Source organism: Thecamonas trahens (genome assembly GCF_000142905.1).
Source record: "Thecamonas trahens ATCC 50062 unplaced genomic scaffold supercont1.10, whole genome shotgun sequence".
In the NCBI taxonomy this organism is placed as follows: domain Eukaryota; order Apusomonadida; family Apusomonadidae; genus Thecamonas; species Thecamonas trahens.
In genome coordinates, this window is record NW_013657670.1 from 125,094 (window position 1) to 141,324 (window position 16,231).

At 63.2% G+C, this 16,231-nt stretch overlaps 8 protein-coding genes across 9 annotated transcripts; 4 read left to right on the top strand and 4 right to left on the bottom strand.

The window, feature by feature from the left end:
* Positions 1-277: 277 nt before the first annotated feature.
* AMSG_02716 (uncharacterized protein) lies at positions 278-1,120 on the top strand. Its single transcript, XM_013905102.1, has 2 exons — positions 278-431; positions 529-1,120. The coding sequence occupies exons 1-2, from the start codon at positions 285-287 to the stop codon at positions 1,042-1,044; spliced, it is 663 nt and encodes a 220-aa protein (XP_013760556.1). The 5' UTR covers positions 278-284; the 3' UTR covers positions 1,045-1,120.
* On the bottom strand, positions 1,098-3,177 carry AMSG_02717 (transmembrane protein 181; the record flags this gene model as incomplete). The annotated part of the gene is made up of 2 exons (XM_013905103.1): positions 3,147-3,177; positions 1,098-2,742 (listed from the first exon to the last, which is right to left on the bottom strand). The coding sequence occupies exons 1-2, from the start codon at positions 3,158-3,160 to the stop codon at positions 1,098-1,100; spliced, it is 1,659 nt and encodes a 552-aa protein (XP_013760557.1). The 5' UTR covers positions 3,161-3,177.
* A 231-nt stretch (positions 3,178-3,408) lies between these two features.
* On the top strand, positions 3,409-7,575 carry AMSG_02718. Of its 2 annotated transcripts, XM_013905105.1 has the most exons (3): positions 3,409-3,464; positions 3,548-3,620; positions 3,981-7,575. In XM_013905105.1, the coding sequence occupies exons 1-3, from the start codon at positions 3,436-3,438 to the stop codon at positions 7,503-7,505; spliced, it is 3,627 nt and encodes a 1,208-aa protein (XP_013760559.1). In that variant the 5' UTR covers positions 3,409-3,435; the 3' UTR covers positions 7,506-7,575. The 2 variants fall into 2 exon arrangements, with proteins under 2 accessions (XP_013760559.1, XP_013760558.1); XM_013905104.1 differs by lacking the exon at positions 3,548-3,620.
* Positions 7,576-7,652: 77 nt separating this feature from the next.
* Positions 7,653-8,330, bottom strand: AMSG_02719 (uncharacterized protein; the record flags this gene model as incomplete). The annotated part of the gene is made up of 1 exon (XM_013905106.1): positions 7,653-8,330. One exon carries the CDS (start codon positions 8,328-8,330, stop codon positions 7,653-7,655), a length of 678 nt encoding a protein of 225 aa, XP_013760560.1.
* Positions 8,331-8,692: 362 nt separating this feature from the next.
* AMSG_02720 (uncharacterized protein) lies at positions 8,693-9,670 on the bottom strand (the record flags this gene model as incomplete). Its single annotated transcript, XM_013905107.1, has 1 exon — positions 8,693-9,670. The coding sequence occupies exon 1, from the start codon at positions 9,650-9,652 to the stop codon at positions 8,693-8,695; it is 960 nt and encodes a 319-aa protein (XP_013760561.1). The 5' UTR covers positions 9,653-9,670.
* A 3,462-nt stretch (positions 9,671-13,132) lies between these two features.
* Positions 13,133-14,144, top strand: AMSG_02721 (phosphatidylinositol-3-phosphate/phosphatidylinos itol 5-kinase; the record flags this gene model as incomplete). The annotated part of the gene is made up of 1 exon (XM_013905108.1): positions 13,133-14,144. A coding segment is annotated over one exon (986 nt), but the record flags the coding sequence as incomplete, so codon positions are not given.
* A 120-nt stretch (positions 14,145-14,264) lies between these two features.
* On the top strand, positions 14,265-15,610 carry AMSG_02722 (uncharacterized protein; the record flags this gene model as incomplete). The annotated part of the gene is made up of 1 exon (XM_013905109.1): positions 14,265-15,610. One exon carries the CDS (start codon positions 14,265-14,267, stop codon positions 15,561-15,563), a length of 1,299 nt encoding a protein of 432 aa, XP_013760563.1. The 3' UTR covers positions 15,564-15,610.
* Positions 15,611-16,044, bottom strand: AMSG_02723 (zeta-coat protein; the record flags this gene model as incomplete). The annotated part of the gene is made up of 2 exons (XM_013905110.1): positions 15,611-15,975; positions 16,029-16,044. 2 exons carry the CDS (start codon positions 16,042-16,044, stop codon positions 15,611-15,613), a joined length of 381 nt encoding a protein of 126 aa, XP_013760564.1.
* Positions 16,045-16,231: the final 187 nt, after the last annotated feature.

Below are 16,231 nucleotides of genomic sequence, written 5' to 3' on the forward strand. Positions count from 1 at the left end.
TATTTTTTAAAATTCTTTATAAAAAAAAAAAAAAGACAAAAAAAAAAAAAGGGGGGAGGAAAGCACAAAGGTAAGGGAGTTTGGCCCCGTAACTGATTTTTTTTTTTTTCTACGGGGGGAAAAGAGGGGGGCCCATCCCCCCTTCTTCCCCTTTTTGTTATCCCCCCCCTGGCACTTTTGGGGGGGGGGGCGGCAGTTAACCTTTTTTTTTTTTCCCCCCCCCCCCCCCCCCCCCCACCGACCCCCCCCCACTGACGCAGAGGGAGACTACGTGACTCACCAACATGGCCAGCAAGAAGATCAGACGTGGTGATGGGGTGGGGCCATGGGCGCTGTCCAAGGTCTTTGTCGTGGGTGGAGCCGTGGTGGTCTCGGCCGTGGCGGCAGGTGTCGTCTACTGGCGGAGGAGCATGGCCATGGCCGAGGGAAGGGTATGGCAAGGGCATGGCTGATGAGGTGTTGGGCACGGGCTTGGGATCGGGCGTGAACATCATAGTGGGCGCTACACACTTACACAGCTTCCTGCAGGAGATCGCCAACACTTTCCGGGCCATGAAGATGCGCGTAGCGCGGTCGATCATCGCCGACGCAGAGAAAGCTTTTGACGACGCCGATAGTGATGGCAATGGCGAGCTGTCACGGGCAGAGCTGGCGGCATTTCTGGCCAACCATCCCGAGGTGGTCCATGCGCTGGTCCGCAACGGCATCACCACGGTGCTCGCCTTTGACGAGATGGACATCAACCGCGACGGCGCCATCTCGCGGCACGAGTTCCTCTCTGCCGTCGTCCCGGTCGTTGTGTTTGAGACCACGGTCCATGACATCTTCTCGCAGTACGATGTCTACGCCAACGGTGGCGGCAAGCTCTCGCGCGACCAGTTCAAGTCGGCTATTGCCTCGATGGGCACGCTAGAAGAGATCATCAAGATCGCCGGGCATGACGTCCAAGCCTCGCTCTTTACCGAGCTCGACAAGGACGGCGATGGCATGCTCACGCCGCAGGAGTTTGTTGCGGTTTTTGCCAACGTGGTCCGCACCACTTAGCGTCGCTATATGTCTCTCAAACACACTTTTTCAACATAGCACACACGCAGTCCTCAAATCAAGTTCGGGGTCGGGGTCGATGCCGCCGGCTTGGCCGGCGGGTCAAAGGCGAGCGGCTGGGCGCCAAAGACGGCGGCCGGGGCCGGCGAGGCTGCGGTGGCAGGCGCGGCAATGGCGGGCGTTGCCGAGACGGCGGCACCCGCCGCCGCCCGAGTGTTCTCGTCGGACGACGAGTAGCCCGAGCCGGAGATCCTGCCGCGGTTCATGGGCGTGCCGCCGACGCCGTCGTCGTCGGTCAGCGCCGAGCCGGAGCGCTCCTCGTCGTCAGTGTACGAGTCGCGGAAGTGGGTGCGGCGGCCCGAGGCCGCGCCGAGGCCGACAGCCTCTTCCGAGTCCGAGTCGACCGGCGCCATGTTGTTCAGCCGCATGTGGGCCGGGCCACCCGCGTTCTTAGGTGGAGCGTAGACGATGGCGAGGAAGAAGATGTAGAGGTTGAAGAGCGAGAAGAACGAGAGGAACTGGGCCGCGTTGTTGTGGATGGTGCCGACCACGCCGAGGACAATGCCGGTGATGGTGATGGCAAGGACAAAGATGGTGAGGATACCCAGGTACTTGATGCGGACAGAGAGCCGCGGGAAGGCCCGCCGGTCCTTGACACCGAGAATGGCCACAAAAATGAGCCAGAACGTGTAGCCGATGAGCAGCAGGATCTGGACAACACGGAAGAAGATAAAACCTGGAATGTCGTTGGCCGTCGAGTACGTCGGGTTGTCGAGCTCGTGCAGCTCCTGCCAGGTGAAGACCACCACCGAGATGAGCCAGAGCGTGCCCACCAGCGCGACCTTGGGCAGGTAAAAGCCGATGTATGTCCGCGCCGTAGCCGGCTTGCGGATCGAGTCGAGGATGCAGAGCCAGAAGAGGAGAAGAAGGGCAATAAAGGTGACAAAGAAGCAGACGTCAAGGAACTCGGGGAACCATGAGTCAGCGAGAATGGTGAGCGGGAAGAGCGGGTTGTTGTACGCCAGCAGCGAGAACAACAGCGCCGTCATCCACTTTTGCTCGATTGACCACTCGCTCGACTTGTACGCCCGGAGCCGGTGCGAGAACCAGACGAGCATGACAAAGGTGAGGACGAGGAAGGTGAACCGGAACCAGAGCTCAAAGAGCGTGAACGAGTGGTTGAACACCCGCCAGATGAAGACCGCGTCCTGGATCCAGTCCTCCTCCTCGGCGTTGAGGAACCGCACATCGACCCGGTAGATAGGGTAGTGCACAAACGGCTCGTGGAGGAGTGCCACTTCGTCGCAGTGGATGTTGCCCTGCGAGCACTTGATCTTGCGCGACTCGATCTTGTCCACCACAATCGCATTGAACGCAAAGCCGTCCTTGGACCCGTACAGCGACGTTTTCATCGTCAGCCGAGTGTTGATCCCCTCCCTTGCCGCCCGCCCGTTGACAAGCGCAACCTTGAAAATTAGCATCTGGTTGAGCTTGTCCAGGTGCTGAATCTCCCAGTTGAACTGCGACGTGTTGTACCGCATGTCCACACCCTGCGACAGCGCCGTCGTCTGGTACGAGTCAAAGATCGGCGGGCCGGCCGCCCCGATGATCACAGAAATGCTAAACAAGCACAGAAAGATGGTGAACAGTCCCACCAGCGTCGCCTTGGACATGTCGTACAGATTCATCTTCATCGACCTGTCCTCCCCGGTCACCCATACCCACCCCCAGCGTCGTCCGTAAGTCGAGCCGAGCTCCAACGCTGCCGCCCGTCACAGCAACCGCCCAGCGCAGCTGCCCACCACCACCCGCACACACGCACACACGCACACACACACACACACGCACACACACACACACACACACACACACATAGTCTCCATACAAACAGCACCATCACCATCCCCGTGCTCTCCCGCCTCTCACCAGTCCCATTCATGCCCACCAACCCCATGCAAGGCCACTAGCCGAAGCAGGAACAAGCCGAAAAAGTAGGTCGCCACCCCACCACATACACCCCCCCTTCCCCCCCCCTCCCACACAAGCCAGACAACCACCCACCCACCCACCACCCCGTCCTCATATGCATGCCCTCCACGTACGACTCGAGCTCCATGGTGGCCGCGTCTCCGTGGTCCACAGACAGGTGATACGACGAGGACCACTCACTCTCACTGCCCACTACCACATCGCGCACCCGCCTGTCGCTGCTGCTGTCGCTGCTGTCGCCGCTGCGCTGTCGCTGCTGTCGCTGCTGCTGTCGCTGCTGTCGCTGTTCTGTCGCTGCCGCCGCACCGCCACATCAATCAGCCGGCCACCACTCCCCGATTCGCCACAACAAACAAAACCAACGCCACCGACCGACACTTTTCAACAGCCCGCCTACCCACCATGGCGTCGGCTGTGCCCCTTCCTCTCGAGTACGAACGCTCTTTCCCACCCTACTCCCCTACCCCCTACCCCCTACCCCCACCCTCCCAACTAACCCCCTTTGCTGCTGTAGGGAGTTCCTCAATGCCTGCCGGGCGTTTGCGGCCAACCCGGAGGAGACGTCGAACATCACACGCCTTTCCCAGGTACGGATCAATGCAGAATCCAGACGATTGTCATATACATGGTCCATCGCCATGAATTATTTTTTTTCGGTCTCTGGCCACCAACCCCTCCCCCCCTCCCCTCCCCCTCCCTCCCTCCCTCCCTCCCCCTCCCTCCCTTCCCTCCCCTTGCACCAGGTATCTCCACCCGTAATCCCTGATCGGTGTGGTCGTTTGTTGTGCTAGATTATGTGTATGTCCGCGAGATACCTTATCGTTAGAGCTGGGGCTCTATTTCACCATAGCCCATTGCTCTTGGTGGTACTCGTACATCTCCCTTTACTCGCCCTCCCCCCTTCCCCCTTCCCCCCTTTCTACCACTCACCATGTTGTGTGATGCAGATGACACCTGCACTCGAGGATGCGCATGTCAAGGCCAAGAGCGCGTCAAAGACGCTGCTGCGCAACCTGCACACTGCGATGGGCGGATCGTCGCCGATCGCGTCGCCGGGCACGCCATCGTCGCCGTACATCGGCGGCTCGCGGCCAGGCTCCGAGGGCGGGCTGCGGACAGTGCGAGCTGCGTCGGCAAGCGCGCCGATGAAACGCAACAAGACGCCGAGCCTTCCGCAACTGGGTGCGGCCAAGAAGCGGATGCACGCGCAGACGGCGCTGGCCGGCAGCCTCTCGTCGGCGCAAAAGGAGCTCCTGGAGGAGGAGGCGATGTCGGCTGCGTCGCAGTGGCTGGCGGCTGGGGCGAGCCACGAGTCGCGGCGTGAGTCGCGACTGCGGCGCGGCCATGCCAAGATCGACATCCAGGTCCTGTTTGTGTTTGGCGAGGGCGACGTGACCCATGAGGTGGAGGTTCGCGACGTGGCGACGACGCTGACGGTGGGCGAGGCCAAGGAGCGCGCGATCAGTGTGCTCCGGGCGACAGGCCAGGGGCTAGACAACGACTTTAGCGAGTCGCGCATGTTCTCGGTCGGATCGTCGGCGGCCAACGAGGAGCCGATGACGCTGCGGTCGCTTGCCGCGGTCCGCAACGCCATTGTCCGCGCCCGCAAGCTCGACACCAAGGCCGTTGTCCGGTTTTTTGTCCTCCGCAAGGAGCTCATCCGCAAGGAGAAGTTTGCCACAATGCAGATCGGGTCGCTCATCGGCATTCCGCTGCAGTTCTTTGACGGCGCTAACGACGAGGTCTCCTCGTTCCGCGGCAACATGAAGCGGCTGCGGTCGCAGCTGGCCGGCGCCTCGCGCATGGTCTCCGAGGCGGTCGTGCCGAACCTCAAGTCGTCGCCGGCGCCGCCGGACTTTCCGGCCGAGCTTATTTTCCGGCTGCGGTTCTCGGATGACGTGGTGAAGACCGGCAAGGTGCTCTCGTCGCTGACGCCGACCCAGGCACTGGCCACCGTCTTTGACAAGTTTGCCGCCAATCTCGCTGTCCTCCTGCAGGCACCTGCTGAGAGCTTTGTGGCCGAGGCATATACGCTCAAGGTCCCTGGTGAGTGGGACTTTCTGCTCGGCGACGCGCCGCTCTGCGACTACGAGTACATCCGGAGTGCGGGTGCAGCCAAGGGCGCGTTTATCCCCATCAACGTGGTCGAACGGTCGACGGTGCCCGAGCTTGTGGCCACGCCGCTCACCCACATCGAGCCGCACTTTCCGGCGGCCGAGCACCAGGTCGCCCACTTTGAGCACTCGAACATTGCCTTTTCTGAGACGGCGCACCCCGACTCGGCAGCGCCGTTCATCTCGCTCTGGGACGTGGACGACGTGGTCAAGGTCCAGGTTGTCGGCCTCGACGCCATCAAGCCCTCGCTCGTCTCGTGGCACTGGGGCAAGGAGCACCGCAAGCCCAAGGTCGAGGGCGTCGCCGCTGCCATGTTTGTGGAGGTTGGCCTCTTCCACGGCCAGGAACAGCTCTGCCCGCCGACGTATTCGCAGGTCATCGAGGCCCACGAGTGGTCGAACAACTGCCCGCGGTTCTACGAGACGCTCGCGCTGACGACCAAGCTCGCGCTCCTGCCCAAGGCTGCTCGGCTGTGCGTCACGGTGTGGGGCCAGAAGAAAGTCTCGCACGACCTCTCGCCCGAGTCGGACAACAACTACGCGCTTGGGTGGACCTCGCTGCAGCTGGTCGACTTTCGGAACCAGCTGGTGGCGGGCAAGCACTCGTTCAAGCTGTGGGAGTTTGACCCGGCGAACCCGATCGGGCCCACGTCGGACAACCCGGCTTCGGACGCGCCGACTCTGCACCTCGCCTTTCCGCGCCGCATGCACCCGGTTGTCTTTCCAGAGTTCCCGGTCCTCGCGCCGCTCGACCTCTCGGCAGCCGAGTCGGTTCCGCCCGAGGAGGCCGTGGTGATCAACGCGGTCATTGCACGCGACCCGCTCGCCGAAATCACGCCAGGCGAGAAGGACCTGCTGTGGAAGGCGCGGTACACGCTGGTCCACACGCCGGAGGCCCTGCCCAAGTTCCTGCTCTCAGTCAAGTGGGACGACCCGTCGCAGGTCCAGGAAGTCCACCGGCTGCTTGATGTGTGGGCGCCTCTCGACCCGGTCGACTCGCTCGAGCTCCTCGATGCCAACTACTTTGACGCCAAGGTTCGCTCGTTTGCTATCGAGTGCCTCAACTCGATCTCGGACGAGATGCTGGAGGACTTTCTGCTGCAGCTCGTGCAGGTCCTCAAGTACGAGCCGCACCACGAGTCGGAGCTCGCGCGCTTCCTCCTTGTCCGCGCGCTGCAGAACCGCCGCATCGGGCACTCGTTCTTCTGGATCCTCAAGTCCGAAGTGGAGGAGCCCGACGTGACGGTCCGCTTCTCGCTCCTTCTCGAGGCGTACCTCCGCGGCTGCGGCCGCCACCGCGACGAGCTTATCAAGCAGAACGACCTGCTTGTCCAGCTCGTCCGTGCTGCCGAGGCCATCAAGGAGGTCAAGGGCCCGATGCGCATGGACGTGCTCCAGGACCACCTCCGGCGCATGACCTTTGGCGACGGACGTGTCCAGATCCTGCTCAACCCCAAGTGGTCAGTCTCGGGCCTCAAGCTCGACAAGTGCAAGTACATGGACTCGAAGAAGCTCCCGCTCTGGCTTGTGTTTGAGAACGAGGACGAGTCGGGCGACGACCTGTACGTCATATTCAAGGCCGGCGACGATCTCCGCCAGGACAAGCTCACGCTGCAGCTGTTCTCCATCATGGACAAGGTGTGGGAGAACGACGGCCTGCCCGTCCGTCTTGAGCCGTACTCGTGCATGGCGACGGGCCCGTCGCTCGGCATGATCCAAGTCGTGCGCTGGTCGAACACCATTGCCAACATCCAGCAGGACTACGGTGGATCCGCGGCAGCGTTCAAGGACGAGCCGCTCGCCGAATGGCTCAAGGGCAAGTGCAAGGACGAGGCCGCATACGCCGAGGCCGTCAAGACCTTTACCATCTCGTGTGCCGCATACTGCGTTGCCACCTACGTCCTCGGCATCGGCGACCGCCACAACGACAACATCATGCTCTCGGAAAAGGGCCGGCTCTTCCACATCGACTTTGGCCACTTTCTGGGCAACATCAAGCGCAAGCTTGGCATCAAGCGCGAGCGCGCTCCGTTTGTCTTTACCCCCGACATGGTCTACGTCATGGGCGGCAAGGAGTCGCCGCACTTTGCCGAGTTTGTCGAGGTCGCCTGCGACGCTTTTGTCTCGCTCCGCCGCAAGGCCAACCTCATCATCAACCTCATGATGCTCATGGTCTCCACCGGCATCCCCGAGCTCCGCTCCATCTCGGACCTCGCCCACCTCCGCACCTCGCTCGCGCTTGACGCCGAGTCCGAGGCTGCAGCCCGCGAGGAGTTCCGTGGTCTCATCTTCCAGTCGCTCCAGAAGGGCTGGGCGACCATGATGAACTTTTTCTTCCACAACCTCAAGCACAAGTAGAGCCTCGCCAGCTCACCGGCATCCTTTTTCATCTCATTGCATCCATTACACACTCACTCTCTTGCACACACTCTCTCTCGCTTCGCTGGTGGCGTCACTCGCCTTTTTGTTGCTGGCTCCCACACGCAGGCTGGGCGGCGGCGGGCTTCAGAAGGCACCGACCGGGTGCTGGGTGATGAACTTGCGCATGGGCGAGAGACGGCGAGTGAGCTTGGATGGGAAGCGCGAGATGGCGTCGCGGACGTCATAGGCCATGTCGCGAATGGTCTCCTTGAGCTCGTCAGAGAGCTGCGGCACGTCCTGGCCCTCGGTCACGTCCTTGATCTCGTCAAACATGCCCTCGATGCGCTTCTTGAACCGCGAGCCCTTCATGCCCGCCTGGACAAAGAGCGAGTAGAGGAGCGCAATCTGGTGGGCGTAGTACTTGTGGTTGGGCAGGATGAGGTCGGCCTCTAGCTGGTCGGCAAGCGTCACGATCTGGTGGAGGAGGGCCATGTGCGGAAAGTAGTCGCGCATGTGGCGGTCCTCAGAGTCCGGCAGCGGAAGACCGAGACGGTCGGCCACGATGGGATACATGACATCAAGGCCGTGATGGGCCATATACGAGCCCAGATCCAGTTCGGGCTCTGCACACGCTGCCACGCTGTGCATGCGATCGATCACCTCGTTGACCAGAGCCGAGCCATCGTCCCACACATGCCGTCCATAGTCGGTTCCTGCCGCCTCCAGCTCGGCATCAAGCAGGACATGCAGCTCTGCGCAGAGCGCTGCCATCTCGTACGGCACCAGCGCAAGCGGCGTCCCAAACAGCGGTTCGTCCAGCATGGGTCGTGCTGCGCGGAGAGGTAGGGAGGCGTGAGTGTTGGGGAGGGGAGGGGAGGGGAGGGGAGGGGGGAGGGGAGGGGGTGCGTACCGTAGTAGTCGTGGGTGGCGGTGAGGAAGGACGAGGCCTGGGCCAGGGGTGGAGAGGTGAGCCAGGCCATTGGGTGGGTGGATGGGAGGGGGGAGGGGAGGGGGGGCGGGGGTGAAGTGGTACGGGGCTGTTGGGGTGGGGGGGGAGGGCGAGGGGGGGACGGTGACACGGGCTGTGTCGGGCTGTGTCAGTCGGTTGGTCGGTGAGGGGACTAAGGGCTTTTGTGCATGCAAGTGCCGGGAGTAGGGGAGTGGGAGGGAAGGGGAGGGGGGGGTTATGAAGATGGTGTGTCAGGAGCGTCATCGGTGGCAGCATCAGTGGCGACATCAGCGTCGGCACGGGTGGCTGGAGCATCGGCATCGGCATCGGCAGGGAGCGGCCGGCGAAGAACGGCTTGGAACCAGACACGGTTCATCGACTTGCCCTCCTTGTGGTTGACAACATTGCGGAGAACGTAGGCGGCGCGATCAACGATCAAGCCTGCAGCATGGGCAAGGAGCTCGATCTCGTCGAGGCTAAAGTAGTAGGCGCGGGTGCCGTCGGCGCGGACGTAAAAGTTGTCAGCAAGCTTGGCGCCCTTCTTGAACCGGAGCTGGGCAAGGTCGTAGCGGCCATAGTCACGCATGAGAATGAGTCCACCAGGACGGATGGCGCGCGCCATCTTAGCCATGACATCCGGGTGGTGCTCGGGTGCGATGGCCGAGAGGACAAAGATCATGGTGAGGCAGTCGACGGGAGCGCCAAAGGTTTCGTCGACAATGGCGACAATGTCGTCGTGGACAAGGTCGGCAACGGCAGCATGGACGCGCGGGCTCCGATCGGCAGTGTGCTCGGCCACATACGTCGGATGCTCGCGGACCATAGCGATGGCACGCTTCGCAAAGTCGATGCCGAGAATCTCCAGGCCTGGCACCTCATCAAGGAGCGGGAAGATGGTATTGCCCACGCCGCAGCCGACCTCGAGAAGGCGCAGCGAGCCATCGCCGGCAGCCAGGGCCGGAAACTCGGCCTTGAGCCAGTGACGATCCTTGTAAAACTTGTTTGTGTTGCGCTTGTAGAAGATGTCCCAATTCCGCGCTGCCTCCTTCTCGTACTTGGCCACCCAGAACGCCGGCGCCGTCTCCGAGTGCGCCTTGCCCGCCAGCACCTCCTCCGCATACGCCACATACTCGACCGGTAGTGTCTCTCGCTCCCCGTCTTCAAACGTTGTCTCGGGCGAAGGAAGCACAGACATGATGCCCACTACAGCGAGATGTGTCGCCGCCGGAGCCGCGAGCAGCGAGCAGCGGAGGGCGAGCAAGGGGGAGTGTGGGCAGAGACCATGGACGGTAGATCTAAGGCAGCTTGAAGTGGATAAAGTCGGATCGGAGAATGTAGAGGCAGTCTCCAGTTTGCTTTTGGGGTGACACGTCTGATCTATTCTTGTCGTAGCATCTACGTGTGTGTGTGTGTGTGTGTGTGTGTGTGTGTCCACGGGGGGGGAGGGGAGGGACAGGGGACAGTGAGCGGTGATCTCTTTGGATCACCCCTGTACCCCTTACGGTAGACAAGCCTCATCCATCCACCACATCCATCCATCCATCCACCCTCCATCCATCACCATCACCCTTCGGTACCATTCCTTACCACCACACATTGCATGCTTCTCCACTCACTCTATCCATCTATCTATCTATCTATATATATCTCCCCCAACCCAATCAATGTGATGCCATCAAAGTCCGTCACGGCCATGTGCCTTGCTCTCCTCCGCCAACGTGGCACTCGGCGACAGACCTGCCGAGTGACGACACGCTCCGGTGACAGCCCCAGCCCCAGCCCCAGCCCCAGCCACACACCTCTCTCTCTCTCACTCTCTACCTCTCCCTCTCCCTCTCCCTCTCTCCACTCATGGCGGTGACCGAGAGCAGGAGAGAGTCACCGCTATCCCGGCTGCTTGCGGCCGAGACAAGGGAGGCTGTGGCGGGTGTGGTGGCAGGGCTCAAGCGGAAGCCTCTGGGCCATCCTCCTCGTAGGTGTGCTGGCTGTGGTGTGGGCTTTGGTCTGTTGCGATGGCGCCGTCATTGTCCGCTCTGTGCTCGCATTCTCTGTGCGGCATGTCTTTCTTCCCGTTGCGAGCTGCTGCTGCCTCTCTCTTTGCCGCCTGCGGAAGCCTCTCTGCTTGCTCTGCGCATCTGCTCCACTTGCCAATCGGACCTTGCTGCTGCTCTTGCTCCGCCTGCTGAGCACTCGCCCTCATTAGCGGCTGGCGATGATGGTTGCACAAAGCCAGTTGAGAGGGTTCTGCACGTCTCATCGCCGCATGTGCCGTCGATTCTTGTTCCGTCGCCATCAGTGGCTGTCGCCCGGCGGACTCATTCCAAGTTGGAGAGCCACAGCCGAGTCGACGATGACTACGACGATGAGACGCCGATGTTTGAGCCGTTGCTCTCTCCAAACGAGTCGCTGATGTGGGACATGGACGCATTGGGCGATGTTCTTGCGGCGTCTGCGGGCGAGCCCGACCCGCCGTTTTCACCGGCTGGCAATCCTGCCGCCGCTGCAACGCCACCGGCGAGCGCGTCGCCGATGACCCGCGCTCGCCTCCCATCAACCTCGCTCGATCTCCAAGCTCATCCAATTTCTTCCTTTGGCGCGCCGCGGCTCTCGTCGTACAAGTGGTCGTTTCTATCGCGGGCTCCGAACGCCCTGGCACACGCGCTGGTGTCCCCGGCTCCAGCGAACCCCGCGGTTGAGGAGCCCATGACGCCGACAAGCGAGGCACCGGTGGCAGTCTCAACACCGCGGACCACCCAGGTTGAGGCCGCCGTCGCACGGCTCGTAGAAGCTGCGGGCCTGGGCCAGGCGCGCGACATGGTTTTCACACTCTCAGCAGTCCTCACGTCGCGGATCGGACTCGCCGCCGGTGATCCGCGCCGCCTGCTTACCTTTGCCCGAGTCCCGCGACTGGCGTTGGCAACGCTCGACGGGAGCCTGGCCACCGACGCCGATGCTGTCATGTGGTCTGCGCACGCCGGCGCTCTCATCCACCACGACTTGCCGCACTCAGGCATGCTACCTCGACTGGATGCGCCGCGGGTGGTGGTGCTCGATGCGCCGCTCGGCTCACCCGACGCACCCGACGAGGCCGACCCTCAGGTTTCACGCTTCGTCACGGCCGCCGCGGAACTTGGCGTCTCGCTGGTTGTCCTGTCACGGTCCGCCTCCAAGTACGCACTTGAGCTTCTGATGCAGGCATCGATCACGGCACTGACGATGGTGCCTTCGGCCACGGTGGGCGCCATCGCTGCGGCGGCCGGCGCGCCACGGCTTGACGCACTAGACGCACTCACCACCGACGCTGATGTCGGGGTGGGCCTCGAGCGCTTTGCGCTGCGCTCAGTGCCTGGCGCGCCACTTGGCTCGCTCCCGCTTGCTCTCTTTGCCGCACACCGGGAGACGACTGCGGCCGCCGGCGTCGCGCTCTCTCGCGCGCTCCACACCGAGACCGAGGGCCTTGTGAGCGACGCGGTCTACGTCCGAGTCCTGCGGAAGCGGCTGGATGCACTCAATAGAGTGATCGCGCCCGGCCTCCCGCTGGAGGTTGCATCTCCTCTGTGGGGTCTGGACACTTTGCCGGCGGCGGCGAGGGTGAGGGTGCTCGCTGCCACATATGTGCCTGCGGCAACGCTTTCCGAAGCTGCGCCACCGTGTCTTCCACTTGATGAGCAGGAGCTACAGTTTTACGCTGAGCCACGCGGCGACGACAAGGCATGGTCGGTTGCCGGCTACGTCGCGTGGGCGCTGTCGGAAGCTGATGCAAGCTGTCCGCGGTGCGGACAGGCACTCGCAGATCACGCAACAGTGTTTGTGACTCGCTCAGCAGTCCTCACGCTCGTTCGCGGCACTCGAACAGGCGAAGCACCGTCGCATGAGCTGCTGGTGCGACGCGAGGGCGAAGCCGAGCTGATGCCGGTGACGCCCGAGGTGGCAGGGCTCTCGTTTGCCATTTTTGTGGCTCAGCTGGCCGCTTGGGCCATGCCCACCTCGCTGGAGTTTGTTCTGGCTGGAGGCAGGATCGAGCTCGAGGTGGCTCCACTGGCGACATACCGCGCCAAGCTACCCGGAGCTAGCGACGCACTTTCCCTCGAGGCACCGCTCGTCGACGTTATCGAGTCGTCGCGCGAGTGGGTCCGCCACGTCGGGATTGCGCTCTACGACACCGTCTTTCTTCTGCTGGTGCACGAGGCGTGCGGCGAGAGCGCGCTCCGCAGAGTGCTTTCGGATAATGGGCCGCTCCAAGTGCCTGTGCGGCTGCTGTTTGACCGACTGGCAGCGGAACGCGAGGCGTTTGTGGCGTCGGTGAGCAATGGAGGCAGCGATGGGCAGACTGAGGTCATGCTGGCGCATCTTAACCGGCTGCGTCTGACGCTGCACGCGGCAGCGGGCGAATGGCGTGCGGCGTGTGGAGCGCTGCCTGTGGCCACGCGATGGTTCTCCATCGACGTCCCGCCGCAGCACGGTCTGCTGCTTGCCGCCGGCTTGACGCATGTGCTTGACGCACCAGGCCTGCGCGACTCGCTCGACGCGCTTGTTGAGCGGATCGATGCCGCGGCGCTGGTGCTACTCCCCGAGTCGACGTCGGCTGGTCTGGCAGATGTGTTCCAGTCCGAGCCGTCGTCGCTCATTGCGTTTGCGCTCGGCTCGAACGCGATGGCGAGCGCGATGGCGAACGCGATGGGCTCCGCAACCACAGGCGGTGACAGCTGCCATGGGTTGGCGTTCGGGGTGACTGTTGACGGGCTCCCGGGCTGGGGCTTTAGTGTCCTCTCGCTGTTTGAGCCCGAGTTTGCAGCGCTCCGTGGACGAGCCGGAATAGATGAGAGCCTGTTCCGGGCGTCGCTCGCGCGATGCATGCAGTGGCAAGCACAGGGCGGCAAGTCGTCGGCGTCGTTTTGCAAGACGCTTGACGAGCGGTTTGTGCTCAAGTCGATGTCGCGGGTGGAGCTTGAGCACTTTGTGCGCATCGGGACCGAGTACTTTGCGCGGATGGCGCGAGGCGCGCCCTCATGTCTTGCGCGCATCTTTGGAGTGTATCGAGTGGCGCTGCGGACATGTGAGGCACGACCAAAGGCACACGTGGAGGCGTGGGTGGAGCCTGTGGCGGACGCACTCGGACCGAGCCTGGACGTGCTTGCCGACTCGCTGGCACAGAGCGGGATGCCAGAAGGTGCACCTGTGGCGAGCGACGAGTTTCTTGTAGTGATGGAGAACGTGCTGTTTGGGGCCTTGGGCGAGTTTGACGCAGTCTACGACCTGAAGGGCTCGCAGCGGTCGCGCGAGGCATGCACTGGCGCAACGGTGCGAATGGACGGCAACTTTGGACGCGAGCGCGCGGTGGCGCCACTCTTCATGCCGCCCGGCCCGCGATCGGAGCTTCTGGAAGCAGCCCGAGCCGACACCGACTGGCTCGTCGAGCACAACATCATGGACTACTCGATGCTGTTGGCGGTGAGCGAGGCGACCGGAAGCCTGCATGTGGGCATCATCGACTGGCTCCGGCCGTATACCTGGGACAAAAAGGTCGAGTCACAGCTCAAGACGCGTCTCGAGGGGCTTCGGCGGGCCAAAGCCCGTGTGCCCACCGTCATCCCTCCGCCCGACTACGCCCGGCGTTTTCTTGCTGCCATCGAGTCCTATCTCCCAGCCCTGCCACCTTGAGCCTCGTAAACGAGACTGCAGCACCACGGACCGACGCTGTCACAAGTCGTTCACAGCCGCCAGCCGTGACGAGAGCCGCCGCCGACCCCCCCCCCCTCCCCCCCCCCCAACCCACACACACAGCGGCAGCCACCCCACTCACCTCCATGGCGTTCTACTCGACAGAAAAGGCAGCGATTGTGCTGGACATTGGGTGCACACATGTCCGTGTGGGCCTTGCCGGTGAGCCGTTTCCCCGGGCGACGCTGGCGTCGTCGCTGGCACTGCCTGACGGACGGGTGCTGTCACTGGCGGTCGTCCGACCGACACACTTTCAGCGGGGATCGGATCCCGAGTGGCGGGAGGCGACTGCGCTGTGGCTGCGGAGTCTAGTAGGCGAAACGCTGCAGGTTGATCCGACTGAGCGCCGCCTGGTGGTAGCCGAGGACGTGTCGACGCCATCGCGCTTTCGCAATGCGCTGGCCCATGTTGCTCTCGCCGAGCTGGGCATGGTCTCGCTGCTGATGCATCCTGCCGGCGCGCTGGGGCTGCTGGCGCTCCGGCTGCCGACGGCTCTAGTGGTTGACGTCGGCGGAGCAGCGGCGCGGACGCTACCTGTGGTTGACTCGATGCCGCTGCTGACGGTGGCCCGCGAGTCCGATGCCGCCGGCGCGCTCATCGACGCCAACATTGGCCGGCTGCTGCGACAGCACGCCAAGATCCGCCCGCCGTGGGCACCAGCGCACGATCTGGGCGATCTGCCGGGCGACGAGACGGATGCGTGCCTGGACGACCCTGCGTGGCGCGAGTGGGCGGGCGCGGCGTTGGGCAGCAGTGGCGGGCGCGGCGGCGACGAGCCGGGCGAGCTGCCGCGGGACGTGGTGGAGGACTTTAAGGTCAAGGCATGCTTTGTGCGACTGGGCGAGGGCGACAAGCTGGATGCCGGCGCCACGCCGCCGCCGGATACCAGTGCCGACGTGCACCTGAGCCATGGGCTGGAGACAGTGTACGACATCCAGGGCTGCGTCCGCGGCCTGGCCGCCGAGGTTCTTTTCCACAGCAATAACGCGGCGGAGATTGTGAGTCTGCCCGAGCTTGTGCTCCTCACGCTGGTTGCGGCGCCGATGGATGTCCGCGGGACGCTCGCGCAGAACATTGTGGTCATCGGCGGCTCTGCGTCACTGCCTGGCCTGCACCGGCGGCTTGGCTTTGAGCTCGATGCGCTGGTGTCGTCGGATGGGCGATTCCGCGAGCTTGCGCCGCTTGCAGGGCGGTTTCGGTTTGTGCCGTCACCGCACGGGCCGGACCACCTGGCATGGACGGGCGCGTCGCTTGTTGGCGCCATGACCGAGTACCTGCCACAAACCTCGATCTCGCGCGACGAGTATCTGGACGAGCCCAAGATTCCCGACTGGTCTGTGGTGGGCTCGCAGGCGGACTTTGCGCATCTCTTCCACGACCTGTGAGGCGTGTGAGGCCGGGCTGAACAAAGCTGTGGATGTTACTGGCTCGTCTACGAGAGCAGAGCGCGCTTGAGCTTGTCGAGACCCTTGTCCATGGCGGACGACGCGGCCTTGGCAAGCTTCTTGGAGCCGCGCGGCTCGTTGCGGATGCGCTCGACAAGGATCTCGGGAGTGGTCTCGATGATGATGCCGTTGTCGACCATCTCGTCGAGCAGCAGCAGGACCGAGGTGAGGTGCTCGAGAATGGCGAGGGCATCGACCTGGTCCTTCATGTGAATGAATAGCGTGTCATACATACCATCCAGGACCGACATGAGGATGAGCTCGTTTTCGTGCGGGGCGCCGACAACGTACATGGCCACATCCGCTGCCACCCGATACACGCACGTGTAGCCATTGAACAGCACGACCTCAGCTGCCCCCCCCCCCCCCCCCCCACCTACGAGTTCGTCCCCCAACACCGAATACACAGTGAGTCCAGCATGCCCGCCCCCTTCTTCCCCCTTCTCCGCCGGACCCCCTCCCCCTCCCTCCTTCCCCATTTCCTCCTCCCTCCCTCTTCCCTTCTTCCCTTCTTCCCCTCTCCCTCTCCCTTCCCCTCCTCCCTCTCCCTCTCCCTTCCCCTCCTCCCTCTCTCTTCCCCTCCCCCCCCCCTCCTCCTCCCCCCCCAT

What these genes read in the sequence shown, in the direction of transcription:
- AMSG_02716 (XM_013905102.1), top strand. Translation starts at nt 285, where the DNA reads ATGGCCAGCAAGAAGATCAGACGTGGTGATGGGGTGGGGCCATGGGCG. An exon ending in TGGCCATGGCCGAGGGAAGG is followed by an intron (nt 432 to 528) that starts GTATGGCAAGGG and finishes AGCTTCCTGCAG; the next exon opens with GAGATCGCCAACACTTTCCG.
- AMSG_02718 (XM_013905105.1), top strand. Translation starts at nt 3,436, where the DNA reads ATGGCGTCGGCTGTGCCCCTTCCTCTCGA. An exon ending in GCTGTGCCCCTTCCTCTCGA is followed by an intron (nt 3,465 to 3,547) that starts GTACGAACGCTC and finishes TTGCTGCTGTAG; the next exon opens with GGAGTTCCTCAATGCCTGCC. An exon ending in ACATCACACGCCTTTCCCAG is followed by an intron (nt 3,621 to 3,980) that starts GTACGGATCAAT and finishes TGTGTGATGCAG; the next exon opens with ATGACACCTGCACTCGAGGA.